Source organism: Platichthys flesus, chromosome 9 (genome assembly GCF_949316205.1).
Source record: "Platichthys flesus chromosome 9, fPlaFle2.1, whole genome shotgun sequence".
NCBI classification, from domain to species: Eukaryota; Metazoa; Chordata; class Actinopteri; order Pleuronectiformes; family Pleuronectidae; genus Platichthys; species Platichthys flesus.
This window is the reverse complement of record NC_084953.1, coordinates 5060339-5088093: the sequence shown is the minus strand read 5'-3', so window position 1 is coordinate 5088093 and position 27755 is coordinate 5060339. Positions and strand designations below refer to the sequence as shown.

Below are 27755 nucleotides of genomic sequence, written 5' to 3'. Positions count from 1 at the left end.
CGGCACTTTCATCCACTCGCTGCTGTTCCTACAGTTTCTAAACAATGGGCTGGGCTGCTTCAGAAGAGGTCACACAAAAAGGTCAATGGGCGTTGAACCCGAAACTGCAAGTGGTCACTGTTACCACAAGGTTCCCTGTAGGATGAAGTACTCACTCCCTTTGAACTGAGCCTCATGGCTGTACCGTCACGTTTTCTGAAATAGGAAATTGACCTTCTAATCCAATTCTTGACAAAAACATATTTTAACAAGACCAAACTGTTACACCACCAAGCTCTATGTTACATGAGCACAGATCAGAATGTAAAGCAAATTGGCTTCAAACACGGACATTCAGATGAACACTTCTCCCAGGGCTAGTAAATGAGTCCGGGTCCCTTGCATCCTCCCTCACAGAGGGGATGCGCAGTCAGATGTGAGATCATGGCCCCCGACTGCAGACGGGTGGAAAATGCGTCACCGCAGTCATCACAGTGCAGACATCAAAGGAGTCCTGTCCGGAGGGGTTAACGTCCAAAAGGGGGGGGTTAGCAGAGGTTATAAAAACACATCTATAAACGCCGGCCCACACCACCGGGGCCACGCTGTCAGTCAGCGCCGGCACCTTGTTGTCGTAATGAACCGACGTCAAGTCAGAGGACGGCACAGGGAGGCTCCACACGCGTAATAACATTCTCACAGGGGAGACACGTCAGAGGTGTCAGGGGGGAAAACCAGCGCGTCAACGTTTATTAGCTGGTGGAAAAATTACGCTAATTCTCTCACTGAAGCTCGAAGGAGAGGAGACATTCGCTGGTTTCCTTTAAATTAAGACAAGTAGTTAAGAGAGTAATGTGCAGAGGGGGGGCAGACAAAACAATCTCAAATCGAGGTCATTTTTTAGCTCTTAAATGCTCAGATTTGACCAATTGTTGTTTTGTTTGTGAATTTCTTTGTCAGCAAGAATACCCACACAACAAAAAACAACAAGCAGATTTCTTTCTGAGGGTGTTTTTCAACATTTTCACTGTTTTCCCCAGAGAAGAATTCAAGGATGTTGATGAAAACAAATTATTTCTTGTCATGAAGATTTTCAACAACTGTTTGAGGAAAAGGAAAAGCCTTGAAGCAGAGATATTCATAAAACAAAAATCTTTATTTAAGAAATTATGATTCCAGACAAGGTTATAAGTTATGAACAGCAACATTGAAAGAACTCTCTCTGTATACATGATAATACACTTGGTGAAAATACTGAAACCACAGGTGATTGACTTCCTGTCAGATGCGTATGTGTCCTCAATCATTTCATCATGAATATCTGGGTATTAGAGTTCCACTGCACAGCTGTCGGGAGCTTTAACCTGGTATGAAGAGTCGCTGACTATTTCACAGCCTCCTCTCCGGTCTTGCTGCCCTCAGCTCTTACTGTGCCAGTTGAAATATCATCGGTGGAACCAGTGATGTCCTCGTTTACACTCTGATCCCTTCTGCTATCACCGTATTTATCCACACGTTCATCTGTGATAACCTGCGTGTCACTAGTGGAGCTTTTATCACGCAAGTTAGTTTCTGCAGCATTATCTTCCTCCTCCTCGTCACTACTGTCTGTAATCTCCCCCTCTTCTACCTCCTGCTCCCCTGATTCCCTCCTCGCCCGTTTCTCCCGTGGAGGTTCAGCCTCCGGACTGGTCCCCCGGCCTCCCACACGACTGTGGGCTCCTTGTGTCGTGTGAGACCCGAGCGGGGATGGTGAAACTCTGGTCACATCTTCCTGCTTGTGGTCCACCTCTTCACCCTTTGTTGCAAAACCACTCCGGGCTGACGCAGGATCAGCTGAAACAATATGACCCCATTTGTGTGTTGCATGATTACACAAGACTATTGCAACAGTACGATTCTGACTTGTTGTTTGAACTAGTACACAAGTGATCAGAGTGATCGTGAAAATTATCAGGCACAGCTGGGGGGGTGGGGGGGGGTCATGCTTGAACAGAAGGGGTGAGAAAGCGAGGGTCAGTGCAGACAGTTTGGGATTGATGACGCCATGTTTTTGGCTTCGTGCTCGTTTCCAGGATGAGGCAGCATGCCAAGCAATTAGTTATGTAATAAAGTAGGGTGGACGTGTGTGAAAGAAAGACGGCAGAGTAAACGACTGTAAAACAATAATTGTGAATTACAGCCAATTACTCCCCAGAAAGATGTCCCCACAGTCTGGTGCATCATAAAACGCTTGAAACGATGTGCATGAACTAATGTGCATTAAAAATTTACTTCAACCCTCAGAGACGCTGGCCAACAGTTATCCAACTGAGGCTATGTTATGAAAGATTAATGCAATTCAACTTTTACTATATGTGCTGTAATATGAGAGAATTAAAAAGATGGCTGCTACTTAATCTAAAGGCTGCAAGTTTCTTTTACCACATAAATTTGAGGTTCTCTCACACACACCACGAGTTTGAGTTATTGATGCTGTGTCCTCAACGAGTCCATGAATAAAAACACACCTGCTGCAGTCAAATGTTGCTGAAGATATTATTGGTGTGAACGTTTGACAGCATGAGAATCAATTACAAACTTAGATTTTATAAACTTTTGGGATCAGTTGTGTTGTCTTCCAGGTCTCCGGCCCTGTTCAGGACCGGTGTTAACATCTGTCTCGAGTCTGATTCGATCTCAAGCTCTAAGCTAAACTAAGATTCAATAAGTGACGCATCTGAGATCCTATCACTCAAACCACATTGGGAGGTGACCCGGGACACATCCGACTATTCTTTAAGCCGTGTTAATGCAAAAGTTTAATAATGAACCAAAGTACTTTGGTTTATTGGTACATTTGGAACATTTCTCAGTGTTTTCTCATTCAGTAGTAAAATCCTATTTCCTAAGAACTGCATGGAGCAATTTGTTTCGCTCAGCTTCTTCTTGCACCGGCAACAGAGTCGTCTGTATTCAAACCTCCTATCACAAGACAAGTGTGGGGACGTGTTCTAACGCCAGATGTGAAGTGAAGAACTTGCAGCTGTCCACTTGTGATCCGATCACTGGAGATGTCTGTTAATACCAAGTGTGAACAGGGCCTCTCAGGGAGATCTCTCAATTTGGGATACGGCTCCGTATTCGTTCCGCCAGTCGTCACACGTGTTGATTCAACATGTGTTTTCTTGTTTCAGAAGCTGACACATTCCTCTCTGTGTAACGAGGCCAGCAGACACCAGTTCGTTGGAAAAACTTCTCTCGACATTGGTAGATTTGACCTTTCTCTTAAAGCACTGGCAGCCTGGAACTTAACGCTGTGAAAGTGGCTTCAGTGCGATTGTTTGTTAATGAGGATAACCTTCTAACCTAAACCCACTGCAGGGCAGCTACATTTGAAAGCAAAGATGTTGACACCAAGCTGCTGGAGTCAACAGCTTCTAGCTTCATGTAGTTTAGACACTGAGCGACTGTTGCTTCCTGCACCGAGCTCTCAGGAACATCAACAGGACTTTATCCTCACTGAACGTGCTGCAGCCGCGGGGAGCGATTGCTTGTTATCACTTCCTGCCCGGCTTCCCAGGCTCTGGCATGTGCAATTATCAGGATGTTTCTATTTTTAACATCGGAGCAAAACAGTGCAGCACCAAGGCCTTATCACTGAAAACACACACACACACTCAGACTAAAATGACATTATTCGTCATGTAGCCCGTCTGGGCCTGACAGAGTAATGATACTGGGTGACTGTGGTCTTTTCTGACCGCACTAACCCGACTCAGAGAGACACTGTTTTGCCAACTGTGCAGATCTGAGTAGACGGAAATGGCTGAAAGCTTCTTCATGGTATAAACACTGGAGAAGACAAACAGGTGAGGCGGAGGAAGGCTGACCTGCTGCTCGCTCTTCTGTCATCTGTCACAACTCATGAGGTCACTGTTTAACACTAAGCCGTGTTTAATCCTCCGTTTGGCCATGGTCGCCGCTGAGGTTAACATGGTGTGCATGATGCTGTGCAGAGCACACTCATTTCCGTTGGGGTAGCGTGTTACCATAGTGAAAAATACGGGACAAGGAGACTCAAAGTCTCAGCTGGAAAAGGACATGATACAACTCTGCTGGAATCAAGGGAGGGGAGATAGGTTGGGTTGGGGCTACGCAGAATTTCGACTCATGTCATGCATGCACACTTCTGTTTAGTGATGAATATAGGGATGAAGAAATTATATTTTGTAAGTAAAGAAAGAGGAGGTTAGTGTTGATGCAGAAAATAGCTTAAGGACAGGATGTAGGGAATTTGTAGGAGTTAAAATTAGATAAGGTTTCTTTTTTTTTTACCTGCTCCTTTTAGAGGATACTCCTTCCAATGTTCTCTGAGTACAACGTGCAGCACAGGATATTCAATCAGGGTTTTGTAACTCAGGTTGTCCCTCAGGCTCTTCTGAATGTCCAACTCGTGGTACCTATTTCACACAAACACACACAAGACAAAGAAGAGATTACAAGACAACGCAATTACATGATGCTGAAGGTAAATTATGTGACATTAGACCCATTTTAGGTAATTTCACGTGTTTAGGTGCTAGGCAGGGAAACACGGCAGGAACTCTTTCACCAGCAACTGCCGTTTTTCATTTCCAGCCTCGTATGGCATGTTGAGTGGATGAACATCTTCTGAGGATTGATACTGATTTGAGTCACTTCTTGGCAAAGTGAATTCCCTGGTTGGTGCTCATCTCAAAAGATGAAAATTGGCTTTACAGAGATTCAGAAGTGTCCCTCTCAAGTACATCTCAAGTCCTTTAGCTCTTTGCATGAGATGACATCAGTTGAGTCTCGTCTCTAAATAGCCTTGCCAAACATTAGCAATGTTCATAAATCACTGAATGGTTAACTAGATGTTTCTGGGAGACGTGACTTTACTCAACTGATTCATAACCATCCAGCTCGGGCTGTCATCACCCAACAGCAAGGCACCGTGTATTTTGGGTATTTCTATTAACTGGCACCGTCGCTTCCAGATGTCAAGCCTCTGCCAGACTGACGATTACTGAGCCATTGTTTCGTTTGCTTAGAGCACCAGCAGACTGGGAACCATGCGGGTAGACACCCACTCCCCCAAGGAATCAAACCCCTCTGCTGTAATGTGAACGTTTTTTACTGGATGGACGGTTTCCAGGAGAGCCCTCACTCCTGGGAGAGCTAGTCTTAGGTGGGCTGAAGATTGATTTCATATGATCCCGCAAATAAACGGCCGTGTTTTGGCACTTCCTCCTGGACAGCATCAAGGAAAGAAAGTAAGAGTCTGAAAACGCACAGGAAATGTCTTGCCACAGCACAAAGAGTGGTTGCATGGTATTTCAGACAGACCTCGACATCAGAGAAGTATAAATAGCCTCTGGGAAGCTGGACACAAAAACATGGTGGAAGGATAATCTGTAGAAACCAGCTTGTGGAGCTGATACTGCAGCAGGATATCTAGGACTGCATCTCTTTGTAATGTGGTTGCAAATGGGGTTTCCATCAATTGTCTTCATGTCTAACGTCTGATAAATGGGATGTTCGTAGATGTTTTTTTATTTCTGTGAATAGCCAAGCAAAAAAACAAAACAATGGTAGAACATCGTGTCTCTTCATGGTGTCGATGGGATTATTAGAGCTGCGTCCATTTCTAGAAACACGGCTGGATGGCTCAGCCAAGAACACGCACACATCTGGTCTCTATACAGTGTCCTGGTGGATGAACAGAACAGAGACTGGTGTTCTCTTCAGGGAGTTTTTTTCCCGCTCAATGGCTGTGTTGGGAGATGATGGACAGTAATGAACTAGTCCCCACTTGTGGCCATTGGATCCGTGGCATTATTCCCAATATTTTGACAGCTCAGCAGATCTTGGCCACTCTACGACAGCGTGCTTTTCATTCTGCCTTCAAAGGAGGCGAATTCAGAACATGCATAAAGACTCTTTTCTGCAAATAACCTGGCCCGCGATCTCAGCATAATATCTGAGGCCGACTGCGATGGAGAATTCAGGACAACCACAAATTCATACAGCAGAAATATTACCGCACTGTAACCGAGACACTGATGAATTAGGCAATATTAACTGCCGCTATTTATGCCCTGCTATTTTAGTAACAATACCCAGTACAAGCTCAGCGCTGCAGGAGACCTGAGGAAGCATCTGCTCTACCGTAAATCCAACCTGAACGTAGCTCCAGGCAAAGCGGAGGGAGAGCGGCTCGACGGGCTCAGGAGGGCTAAGGAGAGGGTTTGCCGCAAATGTGAAAGAGAACAAACTGCTTGTGCAGGACAGAAACATCATTGTCCTTCAGGCCTGAAACAGTGGTTAGAAAAGTAGACTGAGGTTTCATTTTTCTGGCTGCTAATGTAAAACCAGCATCTCTTCTTCAAGTCAACACTGTATTAATGGGAGGTATGGGGAGATGGCATCTTCTGCATCTCTGGGGTGGAGTGAATAAAAATAAACAGAAAGTAACACAAACACCCAGACGGGTATGAATGCTTCTCTTGATGCACAGTCAGTCGTCTTTCCAGTAAGAGGATGTTGACCAGTCACCCGTTTATGTTTAGTTTAGCACAAGAGCTCCTTTATTGGACCTGCTTGATATTCCCGTAGACCTTCGACCACAAATAATGCAATCACGACCTTTGTGTTGTACTTGGCAAATGGCAACTTAGTAGACACGACTGGTGCCAACACTAATTAACTTTCACTGAGCAACAGCGCCCCCTGCAACCACACGTGGATGCAACCACAAACTGGATGTGACCTCAGTTTGGAGGGCTCTTTCTTCTTCTGTGAGCTGCACTTTGGCCGTATTATGAAACTCTAGCAGGTCACGTAAGGTGATTCTCATTAGCACAAGCATCCTAGTTCCACCACAGGACAGTGTTGACAATAAACACTCGCTAATAACTGCCTGGTAAACCTCGACAGCTCCTCATTGTGCGAGCCCGGGCTTAAGGCTGTGAAGTTATGAGAGGAAACTGTTACTGAGGTCAGAGAGAGAGCGAGATTTACTCACTAGCGCAGACATGATGAGACAAGGTCAATACATTCCTTCTTCGATTGTTTCCTTCATGACTGGGATTGTTCCAGGCAAGACGCTTTTCCGAATAACTAATAAAATCTTTTTCCCACAATGGGCGATGCTGTAAAGGGAAGAGCGACTGTTATGACGCAATTATATAAAAATTCCAAGGTAAGGGCTCACCTCGACTCTCACCTGATACCAACCACCTTAGATCACTAAGTGAAGGGGAAACTGGTAAAGCTGCAAAACTGGGTGGATGTGGTTTGTGTGTACAGGAACATAAAAGTTGGAAAAGTAGGTTCTTGACATAAGTATTTATCTCAACACTGATTAAATAACATTACATTAAACATGGCCTTAGGTCATATTGAAGACAATAAACTACTACTAAGATTTCAGGACCTATATTTAAGCAGCAAAATAAAGACAAATATGTTATAACCTTGTTTGTTTGTTTTCACCAAGATTAAGCTGAAACTACTCAATGGATTTCCAGGAAACTTGGTGGAATGATTGGAAATGGGCCGAGAGAGACACCATTATTATTTAGTGGATAGAGGATTTGTTTGACTTTCTTAAACGTGGCAAGATTCGCATTTTTTTGACATTTTCACCAATTTCCCAGAGAATATTTCACGGATCTTGATGAAAACAATCTCCAATGAACTCATGATGAAGATGATGATGATGATGATGAGTTTGGGTCTTAATGGGGGTATGTGCAATTTTAGTTTTTTAAGAAACTGTCTGCAGACGCTTGCATCACTTAGTTTTTTTGCCTTGATGTACAGTTACATCGTTTCCCCCTGAAAGCTTTGACAAATTCCAACTGCATGTTTGTCATTCTGGGGGGAGACCCGGATGACCTCCAGGTAGGATCACCTCACTTGTGTTCAACGTATAGATGAGTAAATGTGGGTTTGCAGAAAAAAAAGAAGGAGATTGGTGAGTTAAATTCCTATTTAATGTTATTATGAAAGCATTGGCTTCGTCCTAGGAGGCATCTGCTGTAATCATCAGAAACATGTGCACAGTTGTGAGCTATTACACACACACAGCCATGCATGTATACCTGTTAATACAGCCAGTGAGGGAAGGGTATCCATAGGTTGAAAAAGGTTTCTGGCTTTCACGCTCTTACTCTGGCTCACGCTGATATAACGTTACAGAGAGGTACATCTGTGACTTGTTTGTGGTGTGTGAGTGTAATCAAGTCTTCATATGTAATCATGGAGGAGAAACTAGAGGAAGATGGAAAAGATTATTAATCACACATTTTGATTGCACCTATGGGTAATAATTATTCATAAAATGTCTAAGAACGACTAGAACCATGTTATATATTGTGTGGATATAGTTCTTCACGACTTCATTGAAGTAGATATAATACTGAATGAAAGTGGTCGGAGCTACTGCACGTTTAAGACCCAATTGTGAATGGTTTAAAACCTTCTATAGGCTTAAACATAGGTCTAAATAAGACCTTTAACAAGCAATATCTGACTTTATTAAGTGTGTTTAATTATCTCTGGTGTAATTTCAATTGTTTGTTTTTTAATTATCTAGTTTAGATCATAAAAATGTCAATGTAATTTGAAGAATTTCAGTAATTTTGACCTTGCAAAAATGACATATCAAATATTAGTGATGTGCAGTATTAAAAATACATTGTACTGTTGAATGTAATGTCATTATAATAAAGCTCCGTGTGTTAAGGTGTGGGGTATAATGAATAAATGAAAGATTTAAAAGCATTTAAACTCTCATTAAATTCATAAAAAGGTTTAAAGGTGACAGCTCATACCAGCTGTCGCATCTCCACTCATCTTTCAGTAATTCCTCTCTATATGCTGCCATACGATATAATTTATCTTTTTAGAGAGTGTGTGTGCGGCCACGCCCACTGGGCAAACCAAGAAGCTGCGTGAGTGTTACGAGGATGAAGGATGAGAGCTTTCATGATGTTTCACTCTGGCCGGGGGGGGGGTAATGATTATAAACACCGAGGATCATTTTCACTCCATGACTAAGTGGAAATGGAGGACAGCCAAAGCATTCGACAGTAGGCGAGGCAACAAATGGGTGCTACGAATACCATCATCGTGAAACCCTAATAAACAACCTCGTTAAAATATAGAGACAGGATGGGGAGAGAGGAGACACAGGACACGAGGATGGACACAGAAAGCGAGTGAGACAAAGAAAACAGGAGATTTAGATCCTATAAAAAAAAATAGAACAAAGTTGTGGACGGTTTTCGCGATCGATGGCGTCTCTTGTGTCTGAAACCCCTTCAGGCCTCGCTCCTGAGAGTCTGTGTAGCCTCGCAGGGATTTAGTGAATTTCTCAGTCACTGATGTCATGCTCATCAACGGATAATGTCGACTTGGTACATTCTGAAGCAACCAGTCATGACTGGCAAGCCCGATCAAACCGTCGCAGCCAAACAGGGAGAGGATGCCTGAGGAGTCGCAGCACGCGACTGTTTTATTTTCTGTAGCACTTTCAACAAGGCATAATTTGACTTTATACTGTGGACCATATTTACTATATTTTAAGCATATTTTTTTTTTACTTATTTATTTTAAAGTGTGATATCAAACATCTTGAATCCCATCCTATATCCCTTCTCTATACTGTTGGACTAAATAAAGGCATAAATTCTATAACAAAATGATAAATAAATAAATCTTTAAAAAGAAAGACTGAAAGGGGGGGGGGGTGCAGACCGTGGGCGTGCTGCAAATACAGTCAGTGTATTAAAAACTTGTTTCCATTCCAACCATATGATGATAGATGATTGGTTAATCTAAATAAAAAGATTGTGTTATTGGCTGAAAATGCTGAAGCATTACTACACTATATGATGTCATGTTGTGACTCCATAATGGATCATGTTGATTCATTCTTTCAATATGATCACAAATTATGATAACAACCTGACTTCTTGATCGTGATTCCTTCATGATGTCACTGATATGACATATGATTGGAAATTACTGATTTCTGATTAAGATAATATTGATTAAACATAAGCTTCAGATTGTCTCTATTTATTGTTAATCATCTGGAAATGGTGAAAAATCCATTTATCTGTCCACACTAATGCAAAACAAGAGGCCTCAGAAGTGGAGAGGCTTTTCTTCCTTGAACTGGATTAAACCCTGTTTACAGCAAGAATTCACCTTCTTTAACCCTTTAGATTGGGTGATATCAACTTTAACTCATTCAACTCAGCTCATTTCAAGTCAGACGAGAATATTTTACATTGTTGAACATGTGAAATAAGACAGGAAACAAATCTCACCTCACGGAGTTGGCCTTCCTGCCCTCTGCCTTCAAGAAGACCTTCACGTGATTGGACGGGGCTTGCACATACACCTTCAACCTGGACGAGAAGTTCACATCAACACGGGACATTAGAGACTCAAATCAAGTAGAGGGACAAGAACAAAAGATGTGGGTACATTAGCTGTGCAGTTTTTCTAATGGCCAAGGTAAAGGTGAAAACACAAAGAGCCCATTGAGCACAACAGAGACCTAAATGTACACTTGTCTGGCACGTTGACTGATAGGCAGCATGCACGGGCTCTGAAGCATCTTGTGTAAGGGAAACTCCTGAATTGCTACTGACGGCCACAGCACCTGAGCCTCGGGGATTTAACCTCCGCTCACTTGACTCCGGGCGAAGCAGGGGCTGTGTCTAAATGGCTGGTGTCTGTTCAAAGAGCTCCACCCGTCTACAATATGCTTTACAGTAGTTTTACATCAGGCCATTTACTGCTGATTGTTATCAGCACAAAGCTTAGGTCAGAAGAGTCAGATCGCCGGTCTGTGAGAGGGTCACATTCTAAATACTGAGAGTTTCCCGAAACCAAAGAGCTTCTTCAAAGTTCATGTCGGGAGAAACAGGAGCCCGGGAAATGAGAAAGAAAATGAAGCGAGAGCAAAATTGAAAAGATAAATGTGGGGAAAGAGGATCGGCAGGAATCAGATGGAACACGATGAGGAGCCAAACGGATCCTGTGTGAGAGAAACTGGATTTGCTTGATATGAAAGATCAGGATGTAAAATGGCCTTAGAATAACTGGCCCATCGACTCAATGGAGAACATTAACACTCATGTGAGGATGCACAGATCAGTGTGAAATGTTAAATGCATTACATGACACATACATTGTACAGAATATTTCAGATTTAAAAAGAAAATATTTGAAATTTGTCGTGAAAAGGAGAAAAGACTCTTCAAAATAAAATACGCTTTTTTCCGTTCCTTTGTTTACACGCAGACTGGATTTGTACTGAGTCTCTAACTGAAGCATAATCCCTGAACACACTGCTGCCAAACTCAATTACAGGGGTTCTGGTCTGGCGTGACTGGATTCAGGTCATCAAAACCATTGCCGCAGTAAAACAGCTGATATTTTTAGATGAAGAATGGTGTGTGTGGCCAGAAAGTAAATCTCAAACTTTACAGCCACCGCAGTTCTGTGCTTTAACGAGTTCTGCTGCTGATTAACCTTTTACTCGAGGCAATGTTGAAAAATAGAGAGAAATTATGTCTTGAGTCACATTAACATTAAGACACTCAACGGGAGTGAGTGGTCGTGATCTCCTTTGAGACTTAGAGGTTAAAAACCAACGCTTATCTGCAATATTCAGCGAGAAAACTTTTTGAATTTTGAGACAGTTTTTTATATTTGTTACAGCTGGCGGCTTCTGGTTCAGGAAGCCGGGGATCATGGGTAAAATCTTATTATATCGGCTTGGACATGGACCCCAACCGAATATATCACCACTGGAAAACAGAGGGCGCTACTGCTCAGTAAAAGTTACATAATTTAGTTACATACTTTCTGATAATCGACCGATTGATCAACTAATGATTTGGGCTCTATTTATAACAGCTGTTTCATATCTACAGCAGTGATGCTCAGGCCGCATGGGGAACAAGTCAGTTTTAAACAATACACTAAGCTCATAATCTGTGTAATGTGCCCGAGACGAGATGATGCAACTACAGACGAATGCAACTGCGTCACACTGGTGCTGAAATCGCTGGTTTGTGTTTATTATTATTACGCTATGCTGCTAAAAGTGCGGATATCACTGTAGCTACATTTCAACAGCAATTACCATGAGAAATTCAATTAGCTCGGTTTTCTCCTCTTTCTCCCTCCAGTTGTTATGAAGAAGAGAATCCACAAACTAAACACAGCTTCACAGCGGTTAACAACAGTGAAGCTGCTCATTTGAACTTTGCAAGAGAAGAAAAAACAAGCCGTCATTATCCTTGAACTCAAAAGGTTTTCCAGGCCGCATATCAAACCAGTGTTGATTTCTAGGCCTGTTATTACATTGTTACGTTTTCTGTTTCTATTCACGAGTCCAGTGACTGAAGCAAAACAACCCAGTGGTTGTATTTCTACCACTGAATGCACGTCATTGATCTTCAGGTTTGTGGCTTTGCGCCACGATTCAGCAGGAGCTGTGGTCAGTGGCAATAAATCGAACTAAAAACGGCTAAATATACTTCAGTCAATACCTGTGACTTCCTGCCAAGAACTCAGTAACAGTTTTCATTTGAGCTCAAGCGGGCAGAACGACCTGTAGCTGCCACTCCGGCACACAACGAGAAGAAAGACATAAGATGGAACAAAGCTCACCTCTGGCGAGTAACAGGGTCCGACTCGGTGGGATGGATGTAAGGCGTCAGGAGCTGCTTCAAGGTTTGACTGTCAGACACCCTACAACCAAAGAGAAGGTGGAGGACAGAGCAATAGTGAGAGAAAACGTTAAAATCAACTTCAAACCACAACATGATTGTTACCTTGATAGTATTCTGACTACTGAAAGGGCCGTTGATACTCACCATTCATGCTCTAACAACATCGAGTGTCTTGTTCACTAACTGGAATATTGTGACATGACTCACCTCCTCTGACTGAACTCTGTCTTGCTCTGGATAAACTTGAACTTCAGATGCCACATGAACTGTTTTTCCCTGAATGAGACAAACAAAAACACATTGTTAGTTTCTGCTTTTGTTATAAATATATATATATATATATATATATAAAGAAAACACAGTGGTGCTTGATGTCTGTTGTTCAACAGACCGATGAGGTCACCGGTGCTCTCCCAGTATCCCACAACACAAATGTCCTTGTTAGAATTCTGAGCATTAAATGGATTCAGTCTTAATCTCTCCAAGACAATACGCCTGGCTGCTTCCAAGATCTTGTCCATCTGTGTGACTCTGTGTGTGTGTAAATGAATAAATGAGAGTTGCCATGGACACCCTGACATATACACTCAATACTGGGACAGCAGCTGGTGGATATCACAGAATGATCTCTTCTTCTGGGGTAATGCTTTGGGGCAGTAACTATTAAACGTGGTTGGTTTTTTTCTAGGTTGCTGGGCGTGCCCTACAACCAAACATTTATTCCCCAAACAGCAGCTGCTGTGCTCATATTTACTACTGTCACCAGGATTCAGAAATAGCCATAAAAAAATCTAATACCTCATACAGTGCAGGAGATACAAGTCGATGTGATTCCATCCTCTTTAATTCTTTTAAAAATTAGGAAGTGATCACCATTTAATTGCTGATTATAGTGACTCAAGGTTATTCAAACTGTTTGATTGTTGAAGATAACAGATCATTTTTAAACAGATATAAGACAAGAATTACACAAATGCTCAAACAGGCATGCCAGGCCAGTAGGGGGCGATCAACATCAACGCTTTGTCAAATACCACAGAAACACCTTGTGAGCATTCTCAGTGAGCTTATTATACTGATAACTGGTTGCTGTTGCTTCTGGTGCATCGTCATTACTATACGCTGTAGTGGGCATGCACAAAGTAAACTGGATTGTACTTGTACACACGGATACACAGAAACCAGAGATTAAAACAAATCTGCACATTTCAAAGCGATTGTAAAAATCTCAGTTTTCGTGTCTTAGAATGTGGTTTGTGTTTTTATTAGATGCCCAAACGTTTGCAAACTATCCACCAGCTGTGTTAGACTTGAAAGACAGGTATGACTTTGTAGATAAACACAGAAACAGAATATATAAGCTACTGGCACATCCTCAGAAACCCGTCCAGAACAGTATACCACACATGCAGAGCAGTGAACATAACTACAAGGACTTGTGTTCACCAAGACCACAGAATTTGCCACACATAGGGTGGAGCCGATTCATCAACCACTTCTCCATCAGAGGAGGAGGACTGAGGCCTTGATGGATCTGAGAAGTGAAGATGAAACATACCCTCAGAGAGACGCACGGTTTAATTGTAAAGTACATGTGAGAGACCTTGTTATTAAGGCTTTGGTACTCACCGAGAGAGATTAAGAGCAGTTGGAGGTTTTCTTTTGATATGTTTAATATAAAACCTTTGTGTGCTTGGATTTCATATAATTCTGGGGGGTATAACATGTTTTCTTTTTGAATAACACAGATACAGATCATTCGGTGCATGTAGTGGAGGACTGTGGATCTTCACAATACACCAGTAAATAAACAAGGTTATTACGATTCATGCCCTGAGGACCATCATTGTGCGTACTCAATGTCCTGCCAATCTCCGGGTCTCTGTTTTACTCTGGTCCAAATCGTGATGTAAAACTACAACCAGACTCAGATGCAGCCAATTCCAAAGCTGCATTTGAATGTGAGAATGAATTTGACCCCAACTTGGCCCAAGATTAAAATATGTATTTCACATTTTATGTAATACCCATGGTACCCAAAATGGAATCAGTAGAATAACCACAGCAAGTGTTTCATTCTCTGTGATATTATATTTATCAAAAAATCCCCTTATATTTACTGACACAGTGGAATAGTACAGCAAATAACGACCAAAACAAAGGAGAGGCTTATTGTCAAAGTCTCCGTAATCAGCTACATGTGTATTTTGATTGTTGTGGTGCTTGTTCTGTGGATCCAGGTGGAACCAATATGAATCAGGGGGCTTGTTTTTCTTTCTTGAAACAGAAACAGGATGGGTACGAGTCGTTCAAAGAAGAACAAATATGTGCAGAACGGGCAGAAGACCCAATGAAATGTAGATCTGAGTTATAAGAAGGGTGCGGAAGACAAGAGGCTGGGAGGAGATTCCCTACGTAATTGTGGGAGGTGCCAATCACCTCTAACCCCTTAGTCAGAGGAATTTATGTGTTTGCTAGGTTCCAGCATTATTCTTTGGTTTGGTGTACGTGCACTTCATAGAGGTGTGTGTGTGTGTGTGTGTCTGTGTGTGTGTTTGCAAGCACATAGGGAGGAGCACCAGGTGTGATGCCATTATTCTGTCATTACAACAAATGGAAACTATGTCTTTCATGGAAAAGAGGCTTGCCCAAAGATGCATGCAATAATTTCAGTCAAGGCCACACTGCATACCTGGGATAAGAGCCATCATTCATTATTGTCAGGAGAAACGAGGAGAGAGCAGGGGTAAAAAAAAGACGTAACAGAACGCACTTCCTGGTTCCTCTGCAGTTACTGTAATGGTGAAGGGCCTCGAGCAAAGCATTAAAACTCAAAAGGAAGAGAAGTGGCAAACAGTAGAAAGGTGGGTGTGTGGTGCAACTCCCTCCTAAGCACAGGAAAACATGCTTGTTTGAAAAAAGATTATGCTGAAAGGTTTATACCCTCCGCAGAATTCCTTGCCAAAAGAAATGTCCTGCCTTACATGTCCTGGATTTAAGGGCATTTCTCTTTCAAGCAGGATTATTCATCAAGTAACTTGTTGGGCCACATGAACTAAGCCTGAGTGAATTAAATAGGATTCGTATAGAAATGGTTAGAAATGTGTTTCATTGCTAATACGGCACAAGTGATCCTGCGATTAAATCCTGATTCCTTTAAATCTCTCGGTTCTTGATCTTTTGAATTGGTGTCAATCGGCCACTGTGTGTTTTGTGTTTGAATACACACGAGGAAGAATAGTCCCAGAGTCTAGATAATCTGAGGGTTGCCATGCAGGACAATTTAATATCAACTCTAGAGGTAATATTGTGAGATCCAAATTTAAGATTCTGCCTGTTTTATCTCATTATGAAACTATGAAATTAATCAAAATTGAATGAGTTGCATGGGGAGGGTAGAAGCGGTCACCCCTTGTTGCTTTCCAAGTTTGTCGTCTATGTTCTAAAATGACAGAACAATAACATCAAAAATCAACACGCTTGACGTTTGAAAACACAAAACCCCTAAAGACAAGTTTAGAGAGAACCAGACTTTTAGAGGCTGTTGTCATCTCCACCGAGGATGTTCTGTTCTTGCGGATTTCATTTGTTGATTGGCTGGTTTGTTTGTTTATCAGCAGGATAACTACTGAAGAATGGAGGAAGAATGGAGCATGGAACCAAGAAGAAACCCATTGAACCTGGTGAGGATCAATCAAAAGGGGGCAGGTCCAAGTCATATGTAAAATTGTGATATTGATATTTTAAACACTTTCACTGTGAATAATGCAGAGTTCTTGATGACATTAGATATCAATGAGTGTGTGCATGTCGGGGTGACTAAATGGAATTGAAGTTGGGCCTTGGCGGAGGTGTGCTCTCTACTGAGGGGCCTTCCAGTTGTAATTGAACAGATTTTTAGGACTGATTTTACAATGCAATCTAGCAATTTCAGTTTTTTTCCCATTTCCAAAGCTCGCCTGAATTCAGGAAAAGTGTCGGTGACGAACCGGAGCACACTTCTGTCTTTTCACACACAAAAAAAATGCAGAGGATGTCGTCATTCCTGGCAACCATCAACTTGAAGAGCTGTATAAATACAAAGTCTGGTGTTTAGGCTGTAAGTGGACAAATTGTGACATTTTTGCGTAAATATATCATAAATATCTTATAAAAAAAGAACTATGAATATTCAGGCGTCAGTGTGAATGTATAACAAAGAGCAAGAATGATATTTTGTCCCCGAGTTTTCATAATAAAACATGTTAACATATTCCACTCCTCTCTGGCCACATGTCAATCTCGTTTTTACACAGTTAAGCTTCTTGTGGTCCAACAAGCTGTTTGATGAATAATCCCTTTTGGAGGAAAACTGCCCATAGACAAAAGGCCATGTTAGGTAGGAGACGGCTTATTGCAATGAAGTAAATCTCTTTTTTTTTTTAACAGGCATATTTTCAGGTTTGTTCTTCTCCGTTAGCCTACCCTCATTTACTCATTCATTCATTCGGAATACGTGTAATCATGAAAAAAAGTGTGTGACCATGAAAGCCGTTGAGGAGAAACTGTTAAAATGTTATTTCATAGATCAGTTGCTTTGAGTCAACAGAGGCATCCACAAGTCCTAAGATCACTGGAGAGGGATCGGACAGCAGCTCTTTTGCTTCGCTTTACAACAGGTGGAAAACTTTTCCCTTTCAATGACATGGTCGGCCGAACTAGTTTAAGACCATTTGCTGCAGTGATCCGTGCAGGAGACAGAGAAATGAAGCAGACTGAGGAGGATGGATGAATTTATTAACAAGAACACACTCTGCTGGTTAAGTGATTAGAGTTGGTTATGTCATCAACACAGAAGAGCAGAAAGCCTTATTGGTGGTTTGGCAGTGAGAGCAGAAATCCATCTGGCTGGATTAAAGGCTGGACAGATCCAACAGGAATGGCGCAATATGTATGAAACCATGTGTCATCAGAGGCCGATGCCAGCAGTGGGGTGGCAAATTGGTGGGGCCTCATAACTGAGATACAACAAATAACTTAAGTATCCAAGAGCTATGGTTGGTTTCGAGGAAGGGAGGGGACACAAATATTACCGTAAGACTCCTTCTTTCTGCTCTGGCATGAATCTTAATTTTCTTAGTCATCAGCTACTCACGCTGAAGAGTAAAAAGACCAAGGTGCCAACATGTATTGGTTCAAGAATAATAATTAAATAGCTGCTGATATATTTTTGTGTCCACCTCTAGAGCTGAAGCATCAGTGTGGAATAAATAACGAGGGAACGTTTCATGGCCAAAAGTCATTGACACTAAAGATCCTCGGTGCAAGTACAAAATAATGTCATTAAATTTTAACTACAAATCGAAAAACCAAATTATTAAAACGTAGTCAACCAAACGAGACACATGGCGAGTTCATTCCTTCTGGAGCTCCTGCAGCACATTCACGTCTCTGGTTAATTTACAGTTTGGAATGTCACTTCGAGCCAGAGATCGGCGTGTAGCCCACAGGTATGTGGCCAATTGTGATGACAGCGTTCGCAACGCTGATGAAACGGCTGCCTGCCATTTTGATGGGAGTTTTTTTCCTCGGATGGCAGCCGGCGTAGACTCTGTTCTGCATCAGCAGTGGTTAATTAAGCCAGTGATGGCCAGCAGGCTGTCTGATGGAGTCTTAAACAACCTTTGACAAAAGCTGCTGCTGCTGATTGTTACATTTGAACCACGTTTTTTGGAAGGCAGGAGGCATAGGGCACTTGAGCATGCAAAGTGATGAATAGTCATCTGTCAGCCATGAAATATGGCTCTGTCTTATTTAATTCACGATTGCATTTATTCATCATGTGTAAGATTACATACTCAGATTTCTTCAAACCTGTGATGAATGTGGCTACGACATTACAGCATTTAGAAAATTGCATTAATTGGCCTAATGTAGGGCCTGAATTAATGCCCCTCATCTACTGTTCCAGTAGCTGTGGCATGTTCATTTCTTTTTTGGCTGTTTTCCTTTACTGCATTTTCGCTGTAGAGAAATGCAGCGAAGGGCTTGAACCCATGATGCTGCTGACGCACTCGACCAGGTGAGGACCAGGGTTCTTACAGTATTATCATCTAATAGCAGTAGATCTAAGGGATCAGTATTCTCCAGTGCCCGTAAACAAATACACAGTCTCCTTTAACTGAGAGAACTGAGTTAATTTAGTTTGTTTCCAAATATTGCGACATACTGACATACATGGCACTGATCCCCACCAGCTCGTATTTCAATTTAATTGAGTTTTTTTTTAGAAATAAGTTTAGTTATTGTGCACAACTCTGTAATATGTTGTCCAGTCCACTCAAGTGGTTGCTGGGAAAAATATCCTGCCACGCCAGGCTGAGGCTGTAGAAAACAGAGTTCCACCCTAACACAACTGCTCCACCATGTTCTGCCAAATGCCAGCTGTTATATACTTTCCCTCCAAGGGCTGGACCGAGAGGCAACCTGTATTTCTTCAAACTCTTTACTGTTCATACCTTGTTTTGGAAATTAGTCACCGGCAAGAGGTGGAAAGAAAGTAGCAGCAATGCCATTACTTTGCGTACAAACATTTAATCTGAGATACACACTCTAACTAACCCACACTCACGCACACACACCACCGCCAGGCATGAAAGTGTTCTCGTCAGCTGTCTGCCAGTAATGATCCTTCTCTGGCAGCGCGAGTGCGTAGCATGAATATGTCGCTAACCAGCTGCAGTCACACTGCTCCCACATCTGCTTCTTATATTATGTACTCGTTACATTCTGAAGCACGTTCTCTCTCGGCTCCTCATAATGTACTGTACACCCTTCATGCCGTCCCTCGTGTCCATTTGCTGATCGGCGAATGGTAGACAGTTGCGGTTAGTTGAATAATCTTCACTCACACTGAGACGTGGTGAGACTAACCAGACTAAACAAAGACATAAGACTGTGCAGCTGGTGCATGAGTCCTCCACGGATACTGTCATGGCAGAAAAAAAAGCATAAAGACTCTTCTTGTGTCTTCTGCTGGAGCAGTTTAGCTCATTTCCCAGAGGCTCAACCTCTTTGAAATAACTTCAACCCCAAAGAGACACTCTGGTCCCTTCCTGCAAAAAACTGTCTGTCACCATCTGACGAGTGTTAAGTTGGGAACGAGGGGCCTGCGGGCCCGGAGGGTGGGCAGAGTCCGCTGCTACAACCTGACATGATGTTGCCTCATCCTTAGATGTGACGTGCACGTTTAAGTCACTGCCTGTGCACACCAGAGACAGACGTGTCCAAGTGGCGGACTCCAAGGAGAGAAAAGAGGGTGGTGAAAGTAATGACATGAAACGAGCCCCAGGGAATAACAAAGGATTCTTTAAGTGGCAATCCTGATTGGCACCCAATGTTGTCCCATGGCATTTTAGACTCGTGAAACTTTAATATGCAGTTCAGTAACCATTTTCCTCCTCCTCCTCCACAGGGGGATTAGAGTGGCACAGCTCGGGAGTCAAAAGAAAATGAGGAAGAAAAGGTGCCAAACATGAAGGGACCACCAGTGGAATCAAGCTAAATTGGAAAAAAGGCCGATGTGAAAGAATTACTCGCTACTTCAGAGTCTCGAGGAAGCAATGAGCCTTGTCCTTTAAATTACTGCTAGATGCCTGTGTTGACTAAACTGAAATCATCTCCTGTAAATCATTAAAGCAGCAGCAGGGACAAGTTAAGTAACAACAGCATCTAGATTGTATTTTAATTTGTGAGTTACATTTTAATCTAGAGGATAATTTAGTGATCAAAACTTCTTTGGTTACTTGGTGTCTTTTTTCTCCAGTTTTTGACTATTTTCTCAGTTAAGCCAAAGTCTCCTTATTTAAATATCTCTCACATTTCATGGCTTTAACCACTGACTCCTGTAAACAATCACAAATGCTAACCAGCTACACCACAGCACATTAAATAACTTAGCAAAACAAATAACAATTACAATAAATAAATGATGAAACAAATTTCCAACACATCATAGATGTGGAGATAAGACCGAGCAGTTACACGTTTAATAGTTTATTCGGAAACTAGTCTTTAACGTGTACAGTCCTGTGGACTCTTGTCTTCTGAAATGAAAAGATACTGAGTGTAATGACGTTTAAATACTTATGAAGGTGATTAAAAATGAAAGATTAGGATCATTATCATATAATGACAAAAAGGCCAAAGGCTATATTAAAATGTGTCAATTACTGGTAAAACCCTAAGTGGGTAGCGGAGGAGTCAGAGCAGCTTGTCCTCTGAATGGGTCGAAGCCCAAATAGCTTGAAGCGTGTTAAAAGGTGTTTAAACATCACATTCACAGTGCAGCACATATTAACACTGCATGATTGAGTGTGTGAATGGGTGAATATCAGTGTAAAAGGCTTTAACCAGTCTAATATACTGGGGGGGGATGTTTGTCTGCAGCTTGAAATTCAGATTCAGAGATCTTCAGCAGGAAGTGTGTGTGTAAATACACAGACACTGATGATATCTGATAAGAGCCAACAGACTGGCTTCAGCTCCGCAGCTGGAGAAGACCCCCTGCTCTGCCCAGCTCAGTTAGTGATAGACTGGAGTAAATGCCAGTGAGACCTCCCCCGCCTCAGGTGACTTTATATCACATTGACGTGATTAAATGTCTGTGTTTTGTCATCATGCCTGGAGATAACCTGAGGAGAGGCAGCACTGATGCAGCTGCTGTGAGGCTTAACAAGAGTGCCATCCTGTGGTTAAGTTAAACATCACTAATGAAGCTGGGTCTGATGCAGACGACAGAGGACTCAGCCGATCAGAAAGCCTTGGTGAGCGAGCACATCAGCAGTCTGACATTGTTCGATGCAGCTCCGACTGAAATTAAAACACTGACTTTGTTCCACAGCATGTTTGTGTTTTCTCTTTTCCGTGATACGGTAGAACCGGTGTAGGACATTTAAGAAAATGATAAATACCTCCACCATGGATGTTTTAATGTTTACATCCCTGTTTGTTTGTTTATTTGTTGGCAGGACAATGCAAAAAATACTCAATTTCAAACTCGATGGAATTTATTTCCAATAAACTTGATTGAAGGTTTGGGGCCTGGAGAGAATTCGATTTGGAGCAGTTGTGGACCAACAGGCAGATCCAGGTTTTTATCACTTTCTACACAATCGTGTCTTTGTTTGACCTTGACAGAGGTAAACACTCTACTTAGTGCAATTTCAGTTATAACCTCCATTAAGGAGATTATGTGTTTATTGGCGTTTGTTTGTCTGATAGTTAGCAGCATTGCAGAAGCACTACTGAATGGGATTGCCATGGAACTTGGTGGATGGATGCAGCTTTGTCAAACATGTTTATATCCAATTTGAAGTAAACCTGCAGTATAATACTCTGTATCTGAGCTACTTACTTTGAAAGGAAGAAGGTGGAGTTCTCTTTGCTCTTGGTGAAGGTGATGGGGAGGAACCTCAGAGTGATGTTCAACTTTCTGGCATTGGCTGCCAGCCTCTTTGCCTGGATGACAGAAATGGTTCAAGTATAAATTAGATAAATTCACTGGTTTAAGTTTCTCAAATGTGAATATTGATATGAAAATACTAACATTTTGAAAGTGTTAATTAGGGCTTCAGAAAATTGGAATAGCCACAATTATTTAGCAAACACAGATCAATCAATAGATTCATATTGTAGTGGAAAAAAGCATCAACCACCATAGCATTTTATAGTAGTTTCCAGAAAGATATTTGAACATGTGCGGCTAAGTTTATACCTGACACAGCAGATTCATATACACAAAAGCTATTTGATCTTTAATTAAGATTTCACAGCAGCACCAGACAATAATCTGATTAATCATAGATGCTGCTGATCATGAGATCAGACGTGTCCAGTGAAACAGGTCGTAACAAGAAATCCTCTGTTCTCATCCTTGGAACAGATTTTATTTTGGGACCACAGACTGTGTGACATTTCAGTTCAATGGAAAAGTCAGTGGGGGGGAGACATCTTGTCTAAGAACAAATTGATCTAAATACCACACATCTGTTCTGGGTCCAATAATCCAGCCGGGCAAGTTTCATGAACAATCAAACTGAGGATGACCTGAACTTCTCTTTACAGCTCTCATCTAAATCTGAAAGGACAAGTCTTTCCCGTCTGGCGCTCCTGTTGCTTCTTCGTGACTTCAGATTGACGGGTAGAGAGACACAGTAAAGCAGATTTATTAAGAGCCGGGGCCAGACAAAGGGCTAATAACAGATTGCTGTGCTTGTAGTGATCTGGAATCAAATCAAATCTCTCCCTTCCTCCTGTGCCAAGCCTCTTTATTTTGATTGATTTGTGACCACAGGGACAGTTGCTGCCTGGAAGTGGATTTACCGACTCGCAGCCGCTCGCCTCCGCTAACCAGCCGAGCAGCAGTTTACATCCACGTCCGTCCAGACTCATACAATTCTAACGAAGTCTCTGAAGGAATAAAATACAACAGTATTGAGTGTATTTTGTCTTTTTTGTGAGTTTTGGCCAATAGTATGTTTTGATGAGGTTACAATTCACCTTTGACCATCAAATTCTAAATCAGATCATCTCTGGATTCACATTTAAAGAAGCTTCCTAAAGACATTGCAGGGACAATATGACAATTTGTATACAGTCACAGTGACCTTGACCTTTGACCAAAGCCCAAATGTTATACACTTTAAGGAAAAGAGCGATGTAGATACCAATATTAGGTAGGAAAAAAATCCAATACCAATTTATCCGCTGCTACACATTAAAAATGATATTGATGTTCTTAGCAACCTCTACTTTCGACAACCAAGTTATAATCTGTTCATCTTTTAGTCTAAGTTAATTTGAAGAATTTCCCTCGAAACATTCTGTCACAGGAGCCCAGGAAAAAGCATATTTGAGAAATCACCACACATGTTGAACTTGACCTTTTCAAACCAGAAGGTTGAACCTTGAGTCCAAGTGAACGTTTCTGCCAAATATGAGAGGATTCCTTCGAAGGTATTGTTGAGATTTCACCAGACAAACACATGTTTTCTAAAGGTCACAGCAGCTTTGACCTTCAACCACCAGAATCTAATCAGTTCCTCTTTGAGTTCAAGTGAATGTTTGTGCCAAATGTTAAGGAGATTCCTCAAAGCAAACTTGAAATGACACATTCCACACGAGGCCACAAAAAGCTGTTCTGTGAGATCACAAGACATATTGACATTGACCTTTTGAAACTAAAAGTTCATTCTTTAATTCAAAGCGAAAGTTTCTGAGGGGAAACTTGAAAGGATTCCCTTGAGGTGTTCCAGAGATTTTGCATTTTCAAGGTTTCTGAGGTCTAATCTAATCTAATCATTCCATCTCTGAGTCCAAGTGAATGTTTGGACCAAATTAGGAGAAATCCCCTCATAGAGATCCGGAGACATCGCTCTAATACGAGTGGAACAGACAGACTGGCAGAGACGCTGAACGTTACATAAAAGTGTCTGTGGTTTGGCGTAAGAGCCGAAACAATGACATAACTACAGAGGACTTAGGAATAAATGTTGAATTTCATAATTGTGTTTCTGTCCAATAACTTTTAGAAGTTATTCTACCTCTCGCAAACGTCTTTTTCTATTGATTTATTATTAACAAAACAATTCACTCGGCTTCTCACATTTAAATCTAATAAAACTTCAACTTCAGTAAAACTTACCTCATGGTGTCTGAATGTTACGTCTGGATATATTCATATGCTTTATTAAGTTTCTGTCTTGTTCTTCGAGAATATAAACCGTGATATCTTGAATAAGGGGCCTAAATGTTGAGGGAATTTTTCTACTTAAAAATTATCCATTTCAGACGTTTAGAGACTTGAACCCATCAGTAGAAAAAGAACGTACTTTAAAAGTGGTGCGAGGAACCCTGATGAGACGGTCCCTGGTGCTGCCATCAGCAAATCGCCCTGTATCCTCCAGAAACCTGTAGTCTGCAATGAACAGTAAAAATACAAAGATTACAGAGATAATATATTTTTTAATAGCACCACTCATTTGAAAATACCCTCAAATTAACGAAGGTGCTGACCATTCAGAAGAGCTATTTCATCAAACTGCGACAGGGGCACGAAGGCAGCTCTGTCTCTCACTCCGCTGCATCCGGACTTTTCCTTGTGTTTCTTCACACACAGCAAGCTGGAAAATAAACAGAAACACAATCAGAGGCAGAAAATCACTCTACAATGTCGTGTTCTACGTTTATTTGAGGATACATGAATTCTTTAATATTTTCTCTAACATTTACTGAAGTTCCCAGGAATTATTCAAGGATATTGGTGAGAAAAATAAACAGATTTAGTGGAGTGACTGTGTTTGGTGCAGCTTGATTGACTCTTAGTGGCCTTGGCGAAGGAGGTTTACTCTACTGAGCGACATTCTACTGGAAATTTTAGCTCTCTCATTCCATCTTGTAAAAATAAAATGAGCCATTACACTTTATGAGTACATTTACTTTTGAGGCTTTAATAACATACATTTATCTATTTACGTATATTTTGAAAGCAAGACTTTGACTTGTAACACAGTATCGTACCAGAGTTGTATTACTACTTTTAATTAGATAAAGAACCTAAATACTCAAGTCTGCTCAGGAACATTTCTGACTGAAACTGGTTTAAATTAAAACCGTCACTGAAGCGGATATGATTATTGCCAAGAGCCTGTAATTGAAATTCTGGAAGATGTTATTAGAAAAAAAAAAAAGCCATACAAGCATGGAAAGAAAGTTGGATGGAGACAGGTATTTGGCCGGAGTCCGACAGAGACCTACTCCATAGAGACCAGGGGACAATGAGAGGAGGTTGGACATCTCCTGGTGAATGTTTTAATGAAATTTTCAGGTATGACCTTCAATCTGCCTTTTACTATTTCAAGGTTTTTTATTTGTGAACCTTTCAGCTTCCGCAGAAAGAGGAACAGGCCGTGAATCTGTGGCATTTAGAGTGGCATGTTGTTCCTGGCTACGAGGTAAAGAGCAGTTCAGTCAGTAAGTCAGTTCTAAATATTATATTTCTACATGCAGCCGTAGGGGAGAATCGTTACATAATAGTTTGAAGTTTGCTGCATTTTAATCTTAAGAGCGGAGCTACTTCTTTGGTTTTTATTAGTGATATTAGACGAGCATGGAAGACGATTATTATGTTGTACATGAGCTGAGTGGAGGGACGGAGCAGAGGATCAAGAGTGAGATCTACTGACATATCAGAATATCAACGTATAAACAAGTATTTCTCTCTGATGAGGTGACAGAAGGTTTTGGCTCTTTTCTTTCAGTTCTGGACAAATCTGCCTCGAGTCATCCTCAAAGCTGAGAAATTACCAAAGATCATTGACAAAGAGAACTGCAAATAATAAATCTACAGCCAAATCTATTGGCAAATCAAATTTCTCTCTTTTCCTGATGATCAAGCAGACACACAAGATTCCTTCAAAGACTTTGTGCACCCAACCCCATCCTTGTCTTGTCTTGTCTTACGTTACATAACTTTAAATCTCACCAGGAGATTTCGGGTAAACAGCCAAGGGAGAACATTTTTAGCCTAATCAAAGCTTGGGCTTTAGACAAGACAGATGGCAAAGTTTTCCTTGTTTTTCTTTTGTATCAAGTGCTTTCTTTTTTTCCTCCTCGTAGACTGAGCTCTGTGCCAATAGCGCACAGGTTCATAGAACATTTCAGTAAGAACAGGCCTCATGGAATTGGGGCAATGATCTTTAGTCAATAAACTAAAGGATAAAATATACAACTTTCATTTTCTTTTGTAATGAAGATGCTTCTTTATCTTTGTATATATAAATGTATGTTGCAATATAAATATACACATTATGTAGGTATATGTGCCACATAAACAGTGATGTAACATTATTGAACATTTTGCAGTAAAATAACTGTCAAACTTGTGTAAAAGTAAAATAATCTCACCTGCAGGAATGTGTAAGACAAGCAGGACATCTGTACTTTGCCTCCTCTGATCGACACACGACACAACTGTTGAAAACACAACAAGTCAATGGTACAGACATACACACACTGACCTGTTTTACAGTTCAACAAGGAGATAAATAAAAAGGCAGCCCAACTTATCTGAATGCTTAAAATATCTGCTCCAATGCTTCCTCTCTTATCTTTACCTCCACCATTTCATTTATGCATTTAATTTGCGCTTGTTTAGCATAGTTATGCAAAACTACCAGAGGGATTCCAGCCTAACTTGGCAGAAGAATGTATTTAACTGTTCCACAATTAAACATATCATAACACTATAAAATATCAATGTAGTTTCGTTTATCTTCATTATGAATAATTGATGGATGTACCAACCCCTTAAATTAACATCATAGGAGGTGTGGATCTGCTTTGGGCAAGAAAACCTCACTTGGATTATTGGTCACTTATCCTGTGTGTTATAAATAAATGGTCTTTTCTTAAATCTTTTTAAATTCTCCTTCATTTCGTATCTGACATCTTGGCCCTTAAAGAGAAGTGTCAAGAAAGGACTTTTACTTTTTAACTTACTTTAAATGGTACCTCTGTTTACATTTAATTGATTGATTGAGATATTTCTATGACATGTACCGTTATCTAACGAGTTATATATGTTTTTTTAAATCAGCAATATTCAGTGTAAAAACTACAAGCCACACATCTGTAACTGGGTCTGTGATAAACCAGCTGTGGAGCACATGAGTTAGCTGTTAGCTGTTAGCCGTTAGCTCCTGACTGTGTTAAAACCACTCACCCAGACAGAGACATCTTCCTCTTCGTCACCCTCTGCTCTTCCTCCTCCCCGCTGTCCTCCCCTCGGTGCTCCGCCGGTGTCACGGCCCCTGTGGCCGGTGAAAGTAACGCGCACATCCCGGTGCACCCGCGGAAACACGTTGGACTCAAAGACTCACAAACTTCACAACAAACCAAACACATCCGCCCCGGCTGCACGTGGGACAACACTTCCTGTTTGGGAATCCGCTGGGTGGCGACTCCTAGTGTCTC

The 27755-nt window shown here is 41.4% G+C and overlaps 1 protein-coding gene across 1 annotated transcript; it reads right to left on the bottom strand.

Moving 5' to 3' along the window:
* Positions 1 to 1114: 1114 nt before the first annotated feature.
* znhit6 (zinc finger HIT-type containing 6) lies at positions 1115 to 27708 on the bottom strand. The gene is made up of 10 exons (XM_062396292.1): positions 27505 to 27708; positions 26688 to 26753; positions 24798 to 24904; positions 24614 to 24699; positions 22138 to 22241; positions 12951 to 13019; positions 12682 to 12762; positions 10323 to 10403; positions 4297 to 4421; positions 1115 to 1815 (listed from the first exon to the last, which is right to left on the bottom strand). Exons 1-10 carry the CDS (start codon positions 27684 to 27686, stop codon positions 1364 to 1366), a joined length of 1353 nt encoding a protein of 450 aa, XP_062252276.1. The 5' UTR covers positions 27687 to 27708; the 3' UTR covers positions 1115 to 1363.
* Positions 27709 to 27755: the final 47 nt, after the last annotated feature.

Coding starts and splice junctions, on each gene's coding strand:
- znhit6 (XM_062396292.1), bottom strand. CDS start 27,686: ATGTGTTTGGTTTGTTGTGAAGTTTGTGAGTCTTTGAGTCCAACGTGT. Junction 10,404..12,681: donor GACCCTGTTACTCGCCAGAG/GTGAGCTTTGTT, acceptor CTTCTCGTCCAG/GTTGAAGGTGTATGTGCAAG. Junction 4,422..10,322: donor AGGAAGGCCAACTCCGTGAG/GTGAGATTTGTT, acceptor TGTGTGAAATAG/GTACCACGAGTTGGACATTC.